The following is an 18,325-nucleotide window of genomic DNA, read 5'->3' on the forward strand; positions in this document are numbered from 1 at the left end:
GGCATTAATGTTGTGGTAATTTGGGGCTTTTAATGATTTCTTCAAGGTATTCTTTAAAGGGAGAAATGGCTGCACAGCATACATCTTTAATGACTAAAACAAATACAAGAACTTGGTTAATGAGTTTGAATTAATTTGGGATTTTCTCTAATCCACGCAGGTTCAAATATATATACCCGTTCTGGTTGCCATTAACAACCTGTCACACTTCTGGGTGGATATGTGTCTACGTGGCAGAACTGACAGAGATGATATAAATTGGTTGGTTTGCTGTTGCAGACCTGATTTTTAAACATAGTCCACACAGTTTCAATAGGGATGAGGTCGGGGCTTTGGTTTGGGATCGTTGTCTTCGTGGATTCCAACTGTGTCCAAGTTTAAACTGTCTAGCTGTTGTTGATATCTCTTGTATGATTACAACTGGCAGCGAAACAGCCCCAGAGCGTAACGCTACCACCGCCATGCTTGACAGTTGGGACAGTGTTCTTAGGTTTAAAGGCCTGTCATTGCATTTGCAGCTGCAAATTTCAAGCTTAAAGGGTTTTTCTGGATTTTAGAGCAGGGTCTTCTTTCTTGGTGAGCACACTCTCAGTCCGTGGTGATGTAAAACTTGCTTTCACTATGTAAAGCTGGTTTTACAGCAGTGTCTTGAGTCCTGGTTCCTTGGTTGTTCCTGAACATCCTAACAAGTTTTCTTATTCCAGACCTTGGTAAAGTGATGACTCATTCACAGACCTTGTTGCTCGATAAAACAACCTCAAAGTTTCCAGGGTGCGCTGTGGCCGAGGTGAAAGGTATCAGTCGGACACTCAGACGGATGAACCTGGCGGTTTAAAGAAAATGAAAATTTAGTTTTGAGTTTAGACTCTATAAAACTATGTGACTACACTATATATTTTTTATTGAATTGAAAAGAAAAAACAAAAACAATTTCCTTCAGGGTCAACCTTCGGGATCAATAAAGTTTTATTGAATTGAACTGAATTGAATTGAATATATACAGAAGATGGCTCAAAGGTTGGTTAAGTGGATTTGAAAGTCCAGATGAGAGTAAAGTATTCAGATTACTTAATATATTATCATGCTTTTTACAACTACATGAATGTACTATTGCTGTGTGATTTATTACTATTACTGAAGGATACTCAGCGTACCAACACCAACTAGATTTTTAAATCTTAATATAAATGAGTAACAGTAGGTGGACATTAGGTAAGGCTGCACTTTTTGCAGGCATCTCGTAGAGAAAACTATTCTGCGCTTATATAAAACAGGTCCGCGGCTCCAAATCGTAGTAAAGGGACCTCTGACTAATACGTTGGGTTCTGCGGGCTCATAGCTGAAAACTAGCTTTACTTTGTTGTCTGGGTCAACTTTTAATAGCTTACTTACAACTGGACTACACTGCCCATGAGGCTGCATTCTTTAGGGCTATGCCTGTAACACTCTGCCTATTGCCTTCATATTAAATAATTTTTTGAACAATAATTTTTAAAACTATTTCTTCACGTCATTGCGGGCTGCAGTTTGAGATTGAGACACAGGCATTAGAGCCTCTTAATGCGCGTTTTGTTTGGGTTTCCACCGGCGTGGAATTACCAAAAAAAGAGGGGACAGCCTAACGCATAGGTGTCAAACTCTGGCCCGCGGGCCAAATTTGGCCCGCAGGCTAATTACATTTGGCCCGCGAAGCCATACCAAATTACTATTAGAGCTGGCCTACTGGTATTATACAGCTAATATATATATTGTTTAGTATTATGCTTTGCTTGTTCCATATTCAGTTTTCCAGCAAAATGTATTTGAGTCCATAAGAAAAGATTCATTCTTATATCTGGAGGAAGATTTTTTTTTCAATAAATATTAATGTTAGCCCGCGACTTTGTTCAAGTTTTGAATTTTGGCCCACTGTGTATTTGAGTTTGACACCCCTGGTCTAACGTATAAAACAGGAAAAGACCGGCGTGTAATCCATTTATTTCAACAAAGTAACTGTATTCGGAATGCCACCTTTTTAAACGGTAACTGTAACGGAATACAGTTACTCATATTTTGTATTTTAAATACATGTATTCCGTTACTCCCCAACACTGTTTCTAATTAACCAGCAGGGGGGGACTGCTGTGGTATTAAGAATAATGTGAGAATCTTGTCATTTGATTTACAGCGTCCTGATGAATTTCTGGTCTGAATCACTAGTTTAATGTCTGAATGGTCGTCATCATTATAGTAAATTAGGGAATAATTTAGAGCACAGCACTTACATTTGCCATTTGTGACCTGTTGCCAGTTAACCTGATTAGGTACAAAATGTTTCTCCCATTCTTTCTTTTTAGCATAACTTAGTTTTCCAGCCTTTATACTGCCCCCATCCCAGTGTTTTTTAAGGTGTGTTTCGAAAAGAGCCAATGTTTTTCATGAAACATTAAAATATGTCATTTTAACCATTCGATGTGTTTTCCGTGTTAAATCAGATAAACAGAAATTATTCATCTCTAGCTTTTGTTAACATCAGACAGAACGCATCAAGGCTAAATGCAAATAATGAAAATACTGCAAAAACATGTTTGTTTCAGCATCTTAACCACACGTCCGAGAAACAAACTCCAGGCCTAAACCCCTGGAGACTTTCCAGACACGGCATGCTGTTTGCTAATGTAATCAAGCAATCAGTGGGTTTAAATAACATCAGCTTGTGAAATGTAATGTTTTTGACTCTAAGTCTAATTTTATCAAACCAGTACAGCAAAAGAGGGGGAAAAAAGTGAATTCAATTCAACTCGGGCTGTGCACATTATGTTATGTGTGTGATTTACTGCTAAAACATCCTTCTGTGGCACAGGAAAACAATCACAGCAGCCAGGTCAGAAAAAGGCAACGGCACCTGTCAGCGGGCCAGCTAAAGGTCGCCCCGAGTCCTTTGTTTTCAGAGCTGTTGAGGCTGCTTGTGTCCCAATGTTGTCATTTTGGGCGTCTGAGTTACAGGAGCGGAGTCACAGTGTGATTTACAGCTGAGGGTCAGGAATAACTCAGCCTGGTTAACCTCACTCATGGAGGTTTGGAATGAATGTCAACACAGCCTGATTGTGTTTCCCAGGAGCTGCCCAGTTTGTCCCAGTGCAGCCACAGAAACTGTCGAAACTGCTTTTCTCCAGGACATGTCTGATGTCTGTCTGGCTTTATGATATTTTAAAACCAGCTGCTGCTCCTCCCACTTACTCTAAAAACAAGTCAGAGGGATTTTGTGGCTTCATGTCTGCACTGTATGCAAATTTTAAAATTGTAAATCTTTTTTTCTAAATCATTTTCTAGGTAATAAAATCAAGTTAAATTTTAATTGATGATTTACAATCAAAATATAATTTTTTCCACATATTCCACTAAATATTTATATTTATTTTGGTAAATATAAGGCAATATGAACAGATAATAAAAAAATAAAAACAAATAATAAAATTGTACATAACTTATAAATAGTAAAATTTATGAAAATAATAAAATATTTAACTCTTTAAAAAATATTGAACTTCAAGAAATTACACAAACAGGAAAACAAGGTTACATTAATTAATTTTTTATTTGAAAATTTTCCAATTGCTAAAATCAGCTAATTTTGCCAAAAAAAATACACTTGAGAAAACTTTACAAAAATAAAACTGTGATATTTTTCAAATCATACAAACTCATGAAATACCAGAGCCACATCTGTCACATCTATGTTTGTGTATTTGTAAAACGCGGCACTGATTCTTTTATTTGCAAAACTGCGTTCACCTTTATTTTTATCTTTATAGAATGAATGTTCTGTTCATAAAATATAACACATAATGAGCTCAATACCTCTGGGCTTCAGTGTTTTGCAGTCTCTGCTGATGTTTTACATTTTCTGTCTCCACTGGTTCTTGTCTTTTTATGAAGTGCCCTGGTATCTGAGCGTGGAGCTCTGCACTGTCACTGTGGGAAATAAAATCAAGTAAACTCATAAACCTATAAAAGGAAAGATAATCAAATACTGATAGAGAAATAAGTTTGTTTCACCTCAGAGACTGTATTTGTTTCATCAAATCTTCATAACTAATCGTGTCATTGAAGGTCTTCAGCTGCTGAGTCAGCATGTGGAGCTGAAACTGCTGACAGGGGACACCCAAACTCATCAAACCTGCAGCACAGTAAAAACATAGAGAGCGTGCACGTGTAAGTGGAACGCCCTCCTCTGAAATCCAGTTTAATAATAACAGCACAGCCTTTACTCATCTGCACCGAGATTTAGATGGTTGTTTAGTTTTCCTTTTAGGGCTTCAAAGGCCAGGATCATATTTTGCCCACATGTGAGTAATTATCTTTAGGACATGAAAATGTCTTAATGGTTAAAATGTGATTCCCTCTTTTCTCCTGCAGCTCACGAGTGCCCCTCACAAAGCTTCCAGATGCTGGCCAATAAAAAAAACGCTTTTATGGAGACGTGTTAAAGACGCAGAGACAGTTTTGTTCAGAAGATGAGATAACCTGAGGTCTCTCTGTGAATCGTGTATGATCTATAAACCTGGAAATGAAGCTATAAATGATCACATTGGATGTGCTGTAAAAGTAATTTATTGATTATTAAGACCTACAGCAGTGATTCTGTGCTGTAGGTCTTCCCAGTCAGAGTCATAGCTGCGGTGTTATGCTGCAGGTCTGCGCCGTAATCTCTCTGGAAGTTTACTCAGTGTGTCTGAAGTCAGACTGACAAAAGGAACATTGTCCTGGTTTTGTTTCCCAGAGCCAGCTACTCTTATCTGTGAGGAGGAAATGAGGCTCCGCTGACATTACCAAGAGCCTGATTCACAGTACCCTCCATAAATACTTCAGCACAATGACACTGTGGCATTTAGTACTGACTCACATATCTCCTTCTCTTCTGCGATTATCTTTATGTGTCACTCAAAGAAGCGAGAGAGCCTTCTCCCATCCTGGCAAAGAAAATCTCGGATTATTCAGGTCAGGGGTGATGGATTACCCAGCTCAAAGTCCTTCAGGCTGACTGATTCACTTCTGTCTTCGTCACCGCAGATGAACAGCTGATCGAACTCCTGCTGATGATCAGAAAACCACCCGATCAACTCGTCCGGGAAGCTCTCAGACTCCCGCTTGTTTGCGTTCACGGAAATCTTTAACCACAAGAAATACCACGTTACAGTAAAATCAGTACAACCATAAACTTTAGAGATGAGACACAATGTAAACATAAATAATAAAAAATTAAATGAGAAAAATCTGTGTGAAGAATGCATGTGTGCAACATGTTTATTTGCAGCGCTAAAAGAGGTAGAACTTCCACAATTTCACCCATTTATTTGGGCCTATCAATAAATATGTGAAGATTTCAGCGTGTTTGCAGCTTTTTTCTCTTTAGTGTTTTTTAATCTGAGCTTTTTTGTAAGTCTGACTCTTAAAGACTCAGTTTCCCAGACATGGTTTGCTCCTGGTAGTGTTTGGTTATGTTTGAGGAAGAAGACTGTCCTTTGGTTTAATCGAGAAAAAAAAAATTCACGTGAGAAGCAATTTCATTTACATTCAGCCAAGACCACCTTATTTCCTGAAGTCGATCAAACTGCCCCACATTTAACCAAACAGACCACCATCTCGATTTTAAACTCGCTGTAATGTGACACTTGCAGGCTTTACAGACCCACCATCCACCCCAACAGCCACTTTCTCAAAGTGTTAAGAGTCACAAGCAAATCTGTTTACACCCAACAAACCAGGGGCGGTTAACACCGTACTTCCTAGAGCTTCATGTTTTTCCCAGAAACACACGACTCACGTATCATTCAGAGTAATCGTGCATCTTCAGACACATTTTTCATAGCCTTCTGTTTAGAATAGAATAGAATAGAATTCAACTTTATTGTCATTGCACATGCACAGGTACAGGGCAACGAAATGCAGTTTGCATCCATCCAGAAGTGCTTTAGTGATATAGATATATTACAATATATATTAGCAATAGTATAGATATGTAAGTATATTACAGAAATGGGTCTATTATGGTATGTTATAATGTACACGGTATGAAGTATGTTGTGAATATTCTATAACTAAGTATGTACAGGCTGTAGTGAGTACAAGCTATGAACAGGATATAAATATGAAAAACTATACAGAATATGAAATAAATAACTTTACAGAATCTGGGATATACAGCTATACAGAAATGGGAACTATGCAAGTTGTAAACAGTTGTAGGATTAAAGATTATTGAATGTACAGAATGATTATTTACACAGAGCTATACAGTAGTGCAGTTAAGATAAGTGAGGGTGTAGATAGTTTCTACAGAGGCTATATAAAGTGCTGGTGGTTGTGAGTGGTGGTTCAGTCCATGTTATTATTGTGTTTGAGGGTACAGTTGTCCATTGTGTGTGTGTATGTTCAGTCCATGAGTTTAACGTGGGTCAGATGTCAGGAGGCAGAGTTCAGGAGTCTGACAGCTGTGGGGAAGAAGCTGTTCCGGTACCTGGTGGTCTTAGTCCGGAGGCTCCTGTGGCGCCTCCCAGAGGGCAGGAGGGTGAAGAGTCCATGTGATGGGTGACTGGGGTCTTTGATGATTTTCCCAGCCCTTTTCAGACACCGCTTCCTGTAGATGTCTTTTATGGCAGGAAGTGGTGCTCCGGCGATGCGCTGGGCAGTTTTCACGACCCTCTGCAACGCCTTCCGGTCCGAGGCAGAGCAGTTCCCGTACCAGACTGTTATACAGTTGGTCAGGATGCTCTCGATGGTGCAACGATAGAAGTTCACCAGGATGTCTGAGGACAGGTGGTTCTTCCTCAGAGTCCTCAAGAAGAAGAGGCGCTGGTGAGCCTTCTTGACCAGCTTGGAGCAGTTGGTCGTCCAGGTGAGATCCTCGGAGATGTGGACTCCCAGGAACTTGAAGCTGCTCACACGCTCCACAGCCGTCCCCTTAATGTGGATGGGTGGATGTGGGTCAGCATTCCTCCTGTAGTCCACGATGAGCTCCTTGGTCTTCTCGGTGTTAAGCAGCAGGTTGTTTGTGTCGCACCACTCAGCCAGACGATCCACCTCCTCCCTGTAGGCGGCCTCATCGTTGTCACTGATGAGGCCAATCACCGTGGTGTCATCTGCAAACTTAATGATGGTGTTGGAACCATCAGCAGGTCTGCAGTCGTGGGTGAAGAGGGAGTAGAGGAAAGGGCTCATCACACAGCCTTGTGGTACACCGGTGTTCATTGTGATGGTAGATGAGCAGTGGTTATCCAGCCGGACATGTTGGGGGCGGTTGGTCAGGAAGTCCAGTAACCATTTGCAGATGAGGGAACTGATGCCCAGGTCTGTCAGTTTCTTCTTTATCTTGGATGTTCTGTTTGAGAGTGAAACTTTGTGATGTTGGAAGTTTTCTTACATTTTTTAACTTTTTATGCTGATTTTTGGTGCGTCTGACGCGCTGCTGCTTTTTCTTCTTCATGCTGTGGTTATATGAAGAAAGCTGCTCTCTGAGCTCAGCTCGGTGTTTCCTGTCGATGCCACTGTGAAAGAGCAGATGTTGGACAGTTCAAAGTATCAGTATAATAAAGGTCTACGACGTAATTTAAGGTGGACTTGAGAACTTTTAAGAATGCTATGGATTCTATAAGAAACAAAATTGGAAGAACAGTTTGTTTCTAACTGAGGATGATTATGAAAACATAAAGTAACAAATACGGCGTGCAGGGCAACAAACAGGCTGGCAAAACCTGATTCTTTACATTCACAGATGTTACTCTTTCATCATCCCTGAAGTGTGAGCATGAAAGAATCCACTTCTGGTGAATTATTAGTGACGGAAAATCCCGGTGTTCCTGTTAGTTATTTATGACGTTCAGAGAAAAAACTTTACTTCTACGACTTCTTATAAAAACCTGTCAGAAGCTATGAGGATGTTGTGCATTGTTTTTCTACTTACCTTCAGTTCTTTATGCTATTGTACTGTTGTATTCTGTCTCTCTTTGCCAACAGTTTCAGCAGTTTTTTGTTTTTATCTGATCCGAATTCAGGTCAGTTTCTGAATTTATATTTTTAAATTTCCATTCTTTCCAGGGACGACAGCTTACGTCACTGGTATTCTTTCAGCCTTTCCCCGTGACAAACAAACCCAAACATGATGACACAGAGTCCAAATGAGCTCATCAGTGACTGGAAACACGCCCCAAAAAGCTTAATGCTCTGCAGAAAGCCTGATAAATGGTTAATCCTGCTCAACCCCACATCACACATCACAGCAGCAGAGTGACAGAATAAAAAGGATAGCCAAGATGGTTTCGTGATGGCTCATCCTTCCTGCTCATCTCAAACAATGAAGGCAGGAAACAAAGCTACGGTGACCAGTCTGCTGTCTCCAGCTTCCTCACTCCCAGTACCGGTCAGTGCCAGTCACAGGGCTGGGACCTCCTGAATCCAGATATCAAGCCCCTCTTTCAGGTACAGACAGAAAATCCTGTCTGGAGATGAAGGTGTATGACCTGGACAGCCAGGAAGATCTCAGTGTGACCAGTTTGTTATTAAGCTGAAATTACACACTTACTGAAAGTGTTGATATATTCACTCCATGGAGTCAAGTCCTGGTACTCGTTATTTGGAGGAAAAGAGTGTTGTGAGTGTTGTAACATACATCAAAAAGACCACAACAGTACTGAAGTGAACAACGCTCCACATCATGTTAGAAACCAGTCTTCTGCCGTGTTCTAGACCAATCACACCCCCAGTGCCAATGACGCTCCCCAACAGCAGCAGCTGTTGTTAGTGCTGCCCTAATCCAATCCACCAGAACAAGCCTGATCCACGACCCACTGCCACCATCCTGGAGCTTCCACTTCTTTTGTAAAAAAGATCCACATTTAAACGTCTTCTAAAGGTTTTGTAAAAGATGTGGTGAAGGACAGATAAAGTTATCTTTCTTCAAATGTTTTGTTTTGTTTGTAGGAGACATAATCCACATGATTTTTATCCAGGAAACTGGGGTTCAACTTTTCTTGTGTACTTTTTAACTTTTAAGTTTAGTTTTCCCTCACAGTTTGCTGAGGTTTAGAACAAAACGATCTCGGTAGTTTCCCGACTCTTTAGTCCTATCTTGAGATTTTGATTAAACATAGTGGACGTGAACTTGTTTCATACTTATAGATGCCCCTGAATCCCCCTGTGAAACAAGTTAACGAGCTCCTCCTCTCCTCTGATAAAAAATAGGTGGTGATACAGTTCGTACGCTGATGATACGACTCTGCCTGATAAGTCTGCACCATCTTTTTTATGTTATGTTAATATACTGAAATCCCTCCGAGGGTCAACATGAAACACTGTGAATGAAGAGCTTATTTTATTTTCTGTTTTTTCACAGCTTCCTTTGAGGAAAATGTGACACATGTTGAGTCTTTGATCTCCCGTCCCATAAAAATCCTGCTGGTCTCATTCATATTTATGCCTTGGATTGCTTCAAAGTGCATTTCAGGTTCAACCAGCGTCTCTGGCGCGCTCTTGGTATGTTAGGGCTGTCATTAAGACAAATTCAGGAACACATTCATTCACTTCTGCACAAAGTTATGTATTAACGCAGCCCCGGGTAGCAGCAGTGATGACGCTATGGGCAAAACGCTCAAAGCAGCTGACATGAAACTATCAAAAATCGAAACGCAGAAGGTTTAATCAGACACAAACCGAGCTTCTGTCTTAATGTTTATTCTTCACTCTTTGAACAAACATTGCATTTTGACTTTAATAGCTTTAAGCTTTAAGAGCTTTATCTGCCCCCAGGTGCAGCCCAGGATTTATGCTCCAAAGCACCACCATCGGGGAGCTCTGGATGTTTGATTTGGCAGAGTTTTAGCTTTACTTCCTGACCCAACCCCAGTGCTGTGTAAACCTGAAATCTGTGAATAACACCTGACCGTTAGGATCTGTATAAGAACAGTTCTATCAGTTAACATCAGGTCATGATTGGTCTGTAGGTCAATGAAGTTATTCCCTGCAAGGCTGCAGCTGTTTACAGTATTAAAGTCAACGGGGAGAATCTGACTCACAGCCACCTGTGAGACAGAAAATCCTGAAGTAAATTTGCACCTGAACAACATATTTTGGTTATGCAACTTTACCAGACATGTTCAGTCCTCCACAGAAAAAAAACAACAACCCACCACTGTGTAACTTCACGGTGACGGAGCTGTGCATAGGTGGGATTTGTTTCTGTTGAAAACTGAAAATGTAAAAGCTGAAAACATTTCTAATGTTCTCGGCATAACAGAACATCTTTATATGGTATGCCCTCTTTTCCCTGATGGTGTTGGCTAACTGACAAACAACAGCACGAGCGGTGTATAGAATAGTTGTTCCACAGTTCGTGACACTTCCCCCTAGTGACAGTAAACAGCTCCAATATGTAGATGACAGTGCAAAGCTGTGTGTCGGCTCTGCTGCACAACCACTTACATATAGCCACATATTTCAGTACGTTATGTCAACAGGTCCTCATCCCAACACGTAACATACCGACGACAGTGACAAATCATCGGTATGTTACACATTCGGAGGCACGAGAGCGGGTTTGCATGAATCTATAAATGCATTAAGATTATGATCAAGGTTAGGGCTGGAATAGAAAGCCACAAAGCCACGTTGGGAATGATAATGCTCTGGTTATGCTAGTATAAAATCGGTCCTGTAATGAATTGCCAATTGAAAATGGATGGATGAAACAGATCCGATACTAAGAATAAACAATATAAAATTATATGACAGTCGAATTGTGATGTTGCAGAGCTCCGTCTGCTGTGCAGGACTCAGAGGATTTTTCATTATGGACTGATACCTGATGAATTTAGTTTCACCAAAGACCACTGTGGGAAATGAGAACCACAGTGGGTCGACCTGTTAGACTGAACCGAAGACGTTTGTCCCCTTTATGCAGTTTGGGCCAAAACCCATCATGTTAAAGAACAAAGCGTATCGTTCATCCTTTATATTGTTTGGCCTCAAAATGTTAAATCACAGTTTGTTCCAGACATAAAATTTATGTAAATACTTTTTCAAAATAAAATCTAAATGAAATGTCTGAACACTGAATATAAATGTGTGCATGTCAACTAACATTAATCACCTGGAGACCTCTCTGGTTTATCTTGTGACCCTTTGGAAGGCACAGTCACAGTGGAAGAGTAACTTTTTACTGCAGTAACTCTAATCATGTAAGTGCTCTTGCAGGATGAATTTGAAGTACTTTTATAGTTTAATTATTTAACTGCTCTCAAAAATAGAGGGAAAAAAACAACCATTGCAAAGGTTTATTTAAAATAAAATCAAAATAATTCCCAGCAGATACAGAACATTTTTATGAAACTCAATTTAATATAAATAACTACAAAGTTTGAGTATTGAGTAAAAAAGCTGCCAGTTAATGATAAAACTGTTTACATGAACATGTCAGAGAGCTGTGACCTGTAAGCGCTGTACGACCTGAGGAGAGAGTAATCCCGCTTATGTCGAACACAAAGATCAAATCTGCAGTTTGGACTCCTGCTGAGATCCTGCGAGCCTCAAAATCCTCTCTCGAAAACTGATTTTACTCACTTTATTTTAGCTTAAACTCACGGTCACTGCTGGAAATACACCGCAGGAGTGTTTGTGTGCAGCCTGTAGTGTTTGGCACCATAAAAAACCTGATGCGCTGAGTGACTATGAAGTATACGTGAGCCTATAGCGCCCTCTGCTGAGCTCAGTAAGACCTGGAACCAGGTTACTTCTGACATTGACAGGTTAAATAACCATTTATTTATATGATAATTATTTGTGTAATTTATTAAAACCCACAAGAACAGTCACTACAAAAACAAGTTTAATTTTTACAATAAATACATCACTTTTTAACAGTTGAATAAATACTTTTATATAACCCATAAAGTTAATTAATTTTCAATATTTCTAAGGCACTAAAGAGTTCATGTGTTAAGGTTAAACTGTGTGAATCACCCGACACAGTAAAAAAGAGTTACAGTAACAGTTTCGAAAGGTTTCTGAAGCTTCCCATGCAATCAAATGTACATATTTGTGCTTTTTCTTCTGGATTTCAAGGTTAATTATCATTTTATTTTAGCTAAAACTGTGACGTCTGTCTTACGCATCAGTGTTGTGAAAGGGATGGGTCCAAACTTTTGCGCCTGTGTGGATTAATTTGCATTTTAAGTAATTTTGCCAGAGAGACTGGAAATGAAATACCAGACCTGTGTCACTGTTACTGTCTAAACTCCATGACACAAATTTATGTTCATCTTTCCTTCGGTTATATTAAGGCACTAAACATGTAGGACTGTTCCTTTAAGGTGCAAACTTGTAAAATCACCTGTTGGACGTGGTTTTTAGGCTAACATTTTCTAAATCCGCATGTTTGTGTCTTTATTCTGCCCTATGGTCGTTTTTCTTCTTTGTTTAATGGCTTTTCATCTGTAACCAGCGCTACAAAGACAAATAAATACTGCTTGTTTTTCTCACTCGCTGATAAATATCCCCCCCAATCATTTTTATCAGTTCAGCATCAGAGAGGAAACAGACTTACCCTGAATGTGACTCACAGCTAGTCAGTGATCAGAGCTTCTTCCTGTTTGTCACTTTGTTTACTGGTTTCCATGCTGACCAGTTTCAGGCATGGCTGGCTGCTCCAGTACAAAAGAAAGTCTTTTTGTTCCCTCTCAGAGGATTGACAGCAGGCTGTGGTTGGTTTTGTTCAGTTTAGCTAAAGTGAGAAGTAAAAGCAGTGGATGAAGGTCCTGCTGTCTCTTCTTTGTCCACTAGGTGTCGGTAATAATCTGTGACAGTTTTCATTTCTGTAACGAAAATGTTTAGTTTTCATCTTTTATTCTACTTTTTAAATTTCACCAATGAAACCAGAACTTTTAATGACACATTAAATACAAATTATTTGTTTTAATGCGAATGTAAAGTTATTAAATAAATGCAGAAACATCAGGAGATTTTCAGTAAAGTATCTACGAACCATAATATTTGAGGAGTTTATATAATATACAGATTTTCTTAGACACTATTGAACATTTATTTCCTGTTTAGTGAACAAGTGTTTTGTGATATTTCAGTCAATCTGCATTTTCACTCCTATTAGCAGTGGTGGAAAAGACATAAATACAAATATGAAACACGGTGCTGTGCAAAAGTCTTGAGCTGCCAATGATGTTTTTATAATGAGAAACAGGTGCAAGCATACGTGGAGATACAGCATATAAAGCAAAGAAGAGTTTGTCAATATTTGATATGACCGCCTTTATTCTTTAAACACCGTCTGAACTTTATTTCTGTAAGCAGTCTGCAGGAATACTTCCCCTAGTTGATTTGTAATCACGTTCTCTTGTAATTCAGTTAACCTCAGCCTTCACCCCTCATTCAAAAGGGCTCTTTGACAGCTGCCCTTTCACTGAGAGTATTTGTGATGAAGCTTCAGTGAACAGTAGCTGGACCAGCTGAAGGGTCGGGTGCATCTCTCAGACCCCTTGCAGGAGTTTTCCCAGTCTCTTGTGGACATGACTTTCAGATACTTTCCATCTACTGTAGATAGTTTTTTTTTCGGCCTGATACTTTTTCTTCTTTTGTCCTTCACTTGTCCAGTTTGCTCAGACAAATGCTGCGATATGCCAAGTTTTTGGCTGTTGGAGCAGAAATACTATTTTATGTCTGTCAAACTGTGTTATATTTGGCATTTTTCATAGATTCAACTAAGAAATTGGGAACAAAGGATGTGTTTCTGTGACAGGCTGAAACAAAGTGTCTACAGATACAGTTAAGTGGCTTAAACAAAAAAAACAAAACATTCCTCTGAAAATAGTCAGATGGCGTGGACTTACTGGCCCTGTGATTGGCTGGTGGCCCATCCTCACCCTCCAAAACTTTGGAGAATTATTGCTCAAGACCGCTTTAAAGAATTACAAGAATATCTGACAAAAAATTATGGTTGCTGGTGTCAGTATGTCAGTAATTTACTGAAAACTGTACTTTAAAGTTTGTATTTTAAAACTGATCAAACATAAAACTTTACTTGTAAAATTACAGAGTAAAACGTCGTTAAACGCAGTAATAGTATAAGTAGATTGAGAGCGGAGGACTTGAGGTGCTGAATTATTTCTTGTAGACGATGTGATATCTCGGCCGCTCAGACTAGAAGCAGCTCTGTTTTTGTTGTATAAGAAGTTTGATCATGAATATTCAGAACCAGCAGCAGAGAAACATCAGTGGAAATGTTAGAAATGAGTCACAGCTCCTCAGCTTTTTTTAAATGTCCACATCGCTTTGTAAAAGCACTCTCTGCAGGTCTCGTTGGAGAGGTTTGTGTTCTACTTTCTTCTGTGATTCTATCTCTGTCAGGGCGTCATGTTTGACGAAGACGCACAAAACTCTCATCTGAGCTTCCTGATCATTCACTGGAAACTCACTGAGGAAGATGCACATCATGGATTAATGGGGAAGTTTAAAATAGATGCAAAGATTTAAATTATAAGGCCTCCTCTAACCTCCACCCACTCAGCTTCACATCCTCACTTCTCTGCCCTGATCAGCTGTTACCTCTGAAAGACTCTCCGAAGCACAGCCTCAGTCAGTTTGGCCAGCCAGCCCTAATGCCTTAATAAATAATGTTTTAATACATTTAAAATAAACTTTCTGCATCGGAGGTTTGAGTTTATCCATCGCTGATGTAGTTTTCTTGCATAAAAAAAAGTCTCTCCTCATAAAGTACGAAAGAGTAAAAGTAATGATAGAAAGGAGAAAAATATGTATAAAAATGAATAAATAAAATTTACACAGAGTCATTTCAATGTGACAACATAAGCTGTAAACATATCAATAACAATAACTTCACACCGTTACGCTCCCTTAGCTGTAGTCACCTGGCTGTGCCGTATTCTGCGACCTGTAGATCCACCACAGCTGCCATCCATCATCTGGATCTCAGGATCACTGAGATCCAGATGATGGATGGCAGCTCTCCTCCACATGTCTCATCCGGATCTGGCCAAGTGTCTGATTCAGCAAAAGAGCCGAGGTTTGTGCCGGCAGAGAGGTGACGTATTTAGAAAAGAGCTGCGGGGAGTGACGGCAGGTCCACGTGCTGCAAACCGTGCAAGGTGAAGGTGATGGAGGGGCGATGATGTCAGAGGACACAGAGAACAGGTGTGCTCTTACACTGTGTGCTGATCTGCAGACAGTTATCTTTACATATGTGTGCATGTTTATTCATTTTCATGACATCTGACATCATATCATCTGTTTCACATTAACAGTAACACTTTTACGAAACTTCTTCTCCTGCTTTGCTCTTGTTTTTTCATCCTAATGACGCTTTAATCTATTAGCCTACTTTTTTTATGTAATACACTCTTACTCAACATATTATGAAATTATTGCTTGCATATTTTTACATAACTCTGCTTCCTTCTTTTCTGCTCATTTTTGCCTGTTATTAATAATAATTTCATGCTGTGACACAGTTTTCTTTTCCTTCTTCTCCTTGATGGATTAATTAAAGATTCAAATGAAGTCATCTCCACGCTGATTAGATGAAACTGAATTTCATGAATTGAAGCCACAAGGGTTTAGATCTTCATACTAGCTGAAACTGTCAGTTTAAATTCTTAAACAATGGTCTGAAAATGGTTTTAACTGGACTACATTTAACATGTGAGCATGAAAACAATCATAACTCATAATCATAACACCAAAAATATCTGAATAAAATCCATCCTTATTGAATGTAAGTGCTGTGTTGTTGTCTCCTCTGAGACTCGTTTGTATTCCCCTTCGGTCTGACGGTGCGGTCGTCTTCCTGTCCGTCCGTGGCTGGACTTTTGAGCTGGCCAATGCTTGCTGATGTCATCCCCCAGACTTCCTGTATCCAACACAACCACGCTCCTTATCCCAAGTCTTCTCTACCACCTCATTTTACAACATGTGGTTTGTTTGCGTGGCTGTTTCTGGGTCTTTTTCATTGTCACGCATGATTCCTCTGTATTGATATCATGTTCTTTTAGTGCTTAAGGACACGTATGTGAATTTTAACTGAATTTAAATGTGGATCCTGAGTTTCCTCATTTGTGTCCTTGTACTAGTGTGCAGAAATAGCTCCACAACTTTTTATGATCATTAGTTTGGCTTAAATAAAAGCCTAAAACGGGCAACACAGGTACCAGTGCAATTTTCCATAAAAGCATCTTATTTGGTTGCACTGCCTTTAGCGAGAAAGACTAAAGAGACTGACCTCATTAATTTGATTTTACTCCTTGTGAAATTCCACATCAGTAAATGCAAGTTTTCATGAGGGAAACACAACATGTGGCTACAAGCTGCTCTTTGCATAGAAATAAAGCTTTAAAATGGGCATTGTTTTTAATGTCTTTATTTAATGTCACTGTAACTCGCGCATCTTTTTTTTTTAATGTCATGTTTGCATCTGTTATGATCTGTTTATTTTGTACACTGTCATTTAAAGAGCTTTATTCTGTATTCAGTACCTCTTTTTATAAAATTAAAGAGTAAAAAAAATAAGGAAATGCATTCGGCTTAGGAGTCTGCCTCCAGTGGCCATTAGAGGAACCGCAGTTTTTGGCTTCATTTTTCAGATTTGGAGGATTCTGCTTGAAAACATCTACAAATCTCCTCTTTTCAGATGCTCATATTTCTTATTTATAATTGTAATTGTTCATTTTTTATACTACACTGTAAATATTGTGTTGATGTATTGTATTGTTCTTGTTTTCATATTTATGTTGTTCCTGATGTGTGTTATTGTTGGTCTTCACCGAGGTTTAAGTGCCGGATGTGCGGCAATCATAATAAAAACCCTTGAATCCTTAGGGGTCACTTCCATCTCACCCTATCCCAGCATCATCCTCTGTCACACCAATCCTCTGCATGTCCTCCTTAACTCCTTCCATAAGTCTTCTCTGAGGTCTTTCTCATTTCCAGCAGCCTGGCAGCTCCTTCTTCTCTTTTTCCCATATATCCACTAAACCATCTTAGCTTTGCCTCTGATAGAGTCTCCTTGAGTCATGTCATCCCCGTTTCTTTTATCTTGTACCCAGAATAATCTGCAGGTAAATTAAAACCTCATGTCAGACCGTCTTTGACCCTTTTTGCCAGTAATGTAAATTGATGGAAATGCGTTCCTGTTGTTTGCTGTCTCTGGAAGCATCCGGTGTATTTCATGAGTCCATTATGCTCGGGCATGAATTAGTGCCAGCAGCAGCTGAGCAGCAGGACCACAATAAAAGGCTGAATTATTCCTGACAGTGAGACTAATGGCAGTATTTTTCTTGCCTCACAAATTCAGTATAACTAAATTTCACTTACAGAGATGGATTAGCTGTTTGTTTACTGAGGCTTGAAGTGCAGCAGCTCCCGCAGAGCGGTGATCAGTCCACTAATCAAGCAGATAAATTAATAAACATCTAAGTTTCTGTTTCTGCTGAACTTCACTGGAGGAAAATATCAAAGCTGGCCTTGGCAAACGCACATGATGGCAGGCTGACGTGGCACAGAGAGGGCGACGTGTGCAGAGTTTCACCTTAAATAACACAAAATCCTCTAGTTTGGTGCCAGAAAACAGCACTCGGCACACTGAGTTAACCAAAAAGGACAAAAAAGGCTGCAGACTGGTCACTGAGAGCAGCTTTTACTAAACAGCCAGATTTGGATATGTAGAAGTGATTCGAAATAGAAGTACAGGTCATACGTCCCATTCTCTACCCAAACATTTCCAAAACCATCAGATATATGCTTACAGCTCATAACCCTGTATCATATTTGATTTGTGAGTTTTTGTGAGTTTTTCACATTGTCAGTGTGATTTATGCACCTGTGCTGAGGAAGGCAGACTCATCCTGAGTACATGATGTCAGTCAACACTATGAGACCCATAGAAAACTGCAGATTTGGGTCCAGTTTGGATCAAACGCCCCTTGCTATCTGGAGCAATGCTCAGTAAATGACTGGTTTCTTTTTTTTTTTCTCCTATCCACTTCACTGGTTAAATTGTAGGAAAAATATATCAAAAGTGGGATATCTGCTCTTGTGAGGTAATTTTATAATACTTTACATCGATATTTATAAGTTTACAAAGTGGACGTAAGAAATTATTTTTGTTGGCGACTGGCAAATAACAAAATGGTGCATTAGCGCCACCAGCTGGTATGGAAAAGGTCGTGTTTGTAATCAGCACACCTGCTTTATAATTGTTTGGCTAGACCAAGTAACACACAAGGGGCAAATACACTAAAATAAAGCTCATGACTAAATAGACAATGACGCC

The 18,325-nt window shown here is 39.5% G+C and overlaps 1 protein-coding gene across 1 annotated transcript; it reads right to left on the bottom strand.

Annotated features, from left to right (window-relative positions):
* Nucleotides 1–544: 544 nt before the first annotated feature.
* On the bottom strand, nucleotides 545–15,017 carry LOC146576677 (uncharacterized). Its single transcript, XM_085272524.1, has 6 exons — nucleotides 14,890–15,017; nucleotides 7,403–7,526; nucleotides 5,000–5,150; nucleotides 4,039–4,159; nucleotides 3,841–3,954; nucleotides 545–823 (listed from the first exon to the last, which is right to left on the bottom strand). Exons 1-6 carry the CDS (start codon nucleotides 15,015–15,017, stop codon nucleotides 724–726), a joined length of 738 nt encoding a protein of 245 aa, XP_085128650.1. The 3' UTR covers nucleotides 545–723.
* Between the last annotated feature and the right edge of the window lie 3,308 nt (nucleotides 15,018–18,325).

The sequence above is a fragment of the Mchenga conophoros genome, linkage group LG4 (genome assembly GCF_057382185.1).
Source record: "Mchenga conophoros isolate Kocher_MC1m ecotype Shallow Benthic linkage group LG4, M_conophoros_male_GT1.1, whole genome shotgun sequence".
Taxonomy (NCBI): Eukaryota; Metazoa; Chordata; class Actinopteri; order Cichliformes; family Cichlidae; genus Mchenga; species Mchenga conophoros.

What these genes read in the sequence shown, in the direction of transcription:
- LOC146576677 (XM_085272524.1), bottom strand. Translation starts at nt 15,017, where the DNA reads ATGTGGAGGAGAGCTGCCATCCATCATCTGGATCTCAGTGATCCTGAG. An exon ending in AGCATAAAAAGTTAAAAAAT is followed by an intron (nt 5,151 to 7,402) that starts GTAAGAAAACTT and finishes TTGTGGTTAAAG; the next exon opens with ATTTCCGTGAACGCAAACAA. An exon ending in AAACAAATACAGTCTCTGAG is followed by an intron (nt 3,955 to 4,038) that starts GTGAAACAAACT and finishes TATTTCCCACAG; the next exon opens with TGACAGTGCAGAGCTCCACG.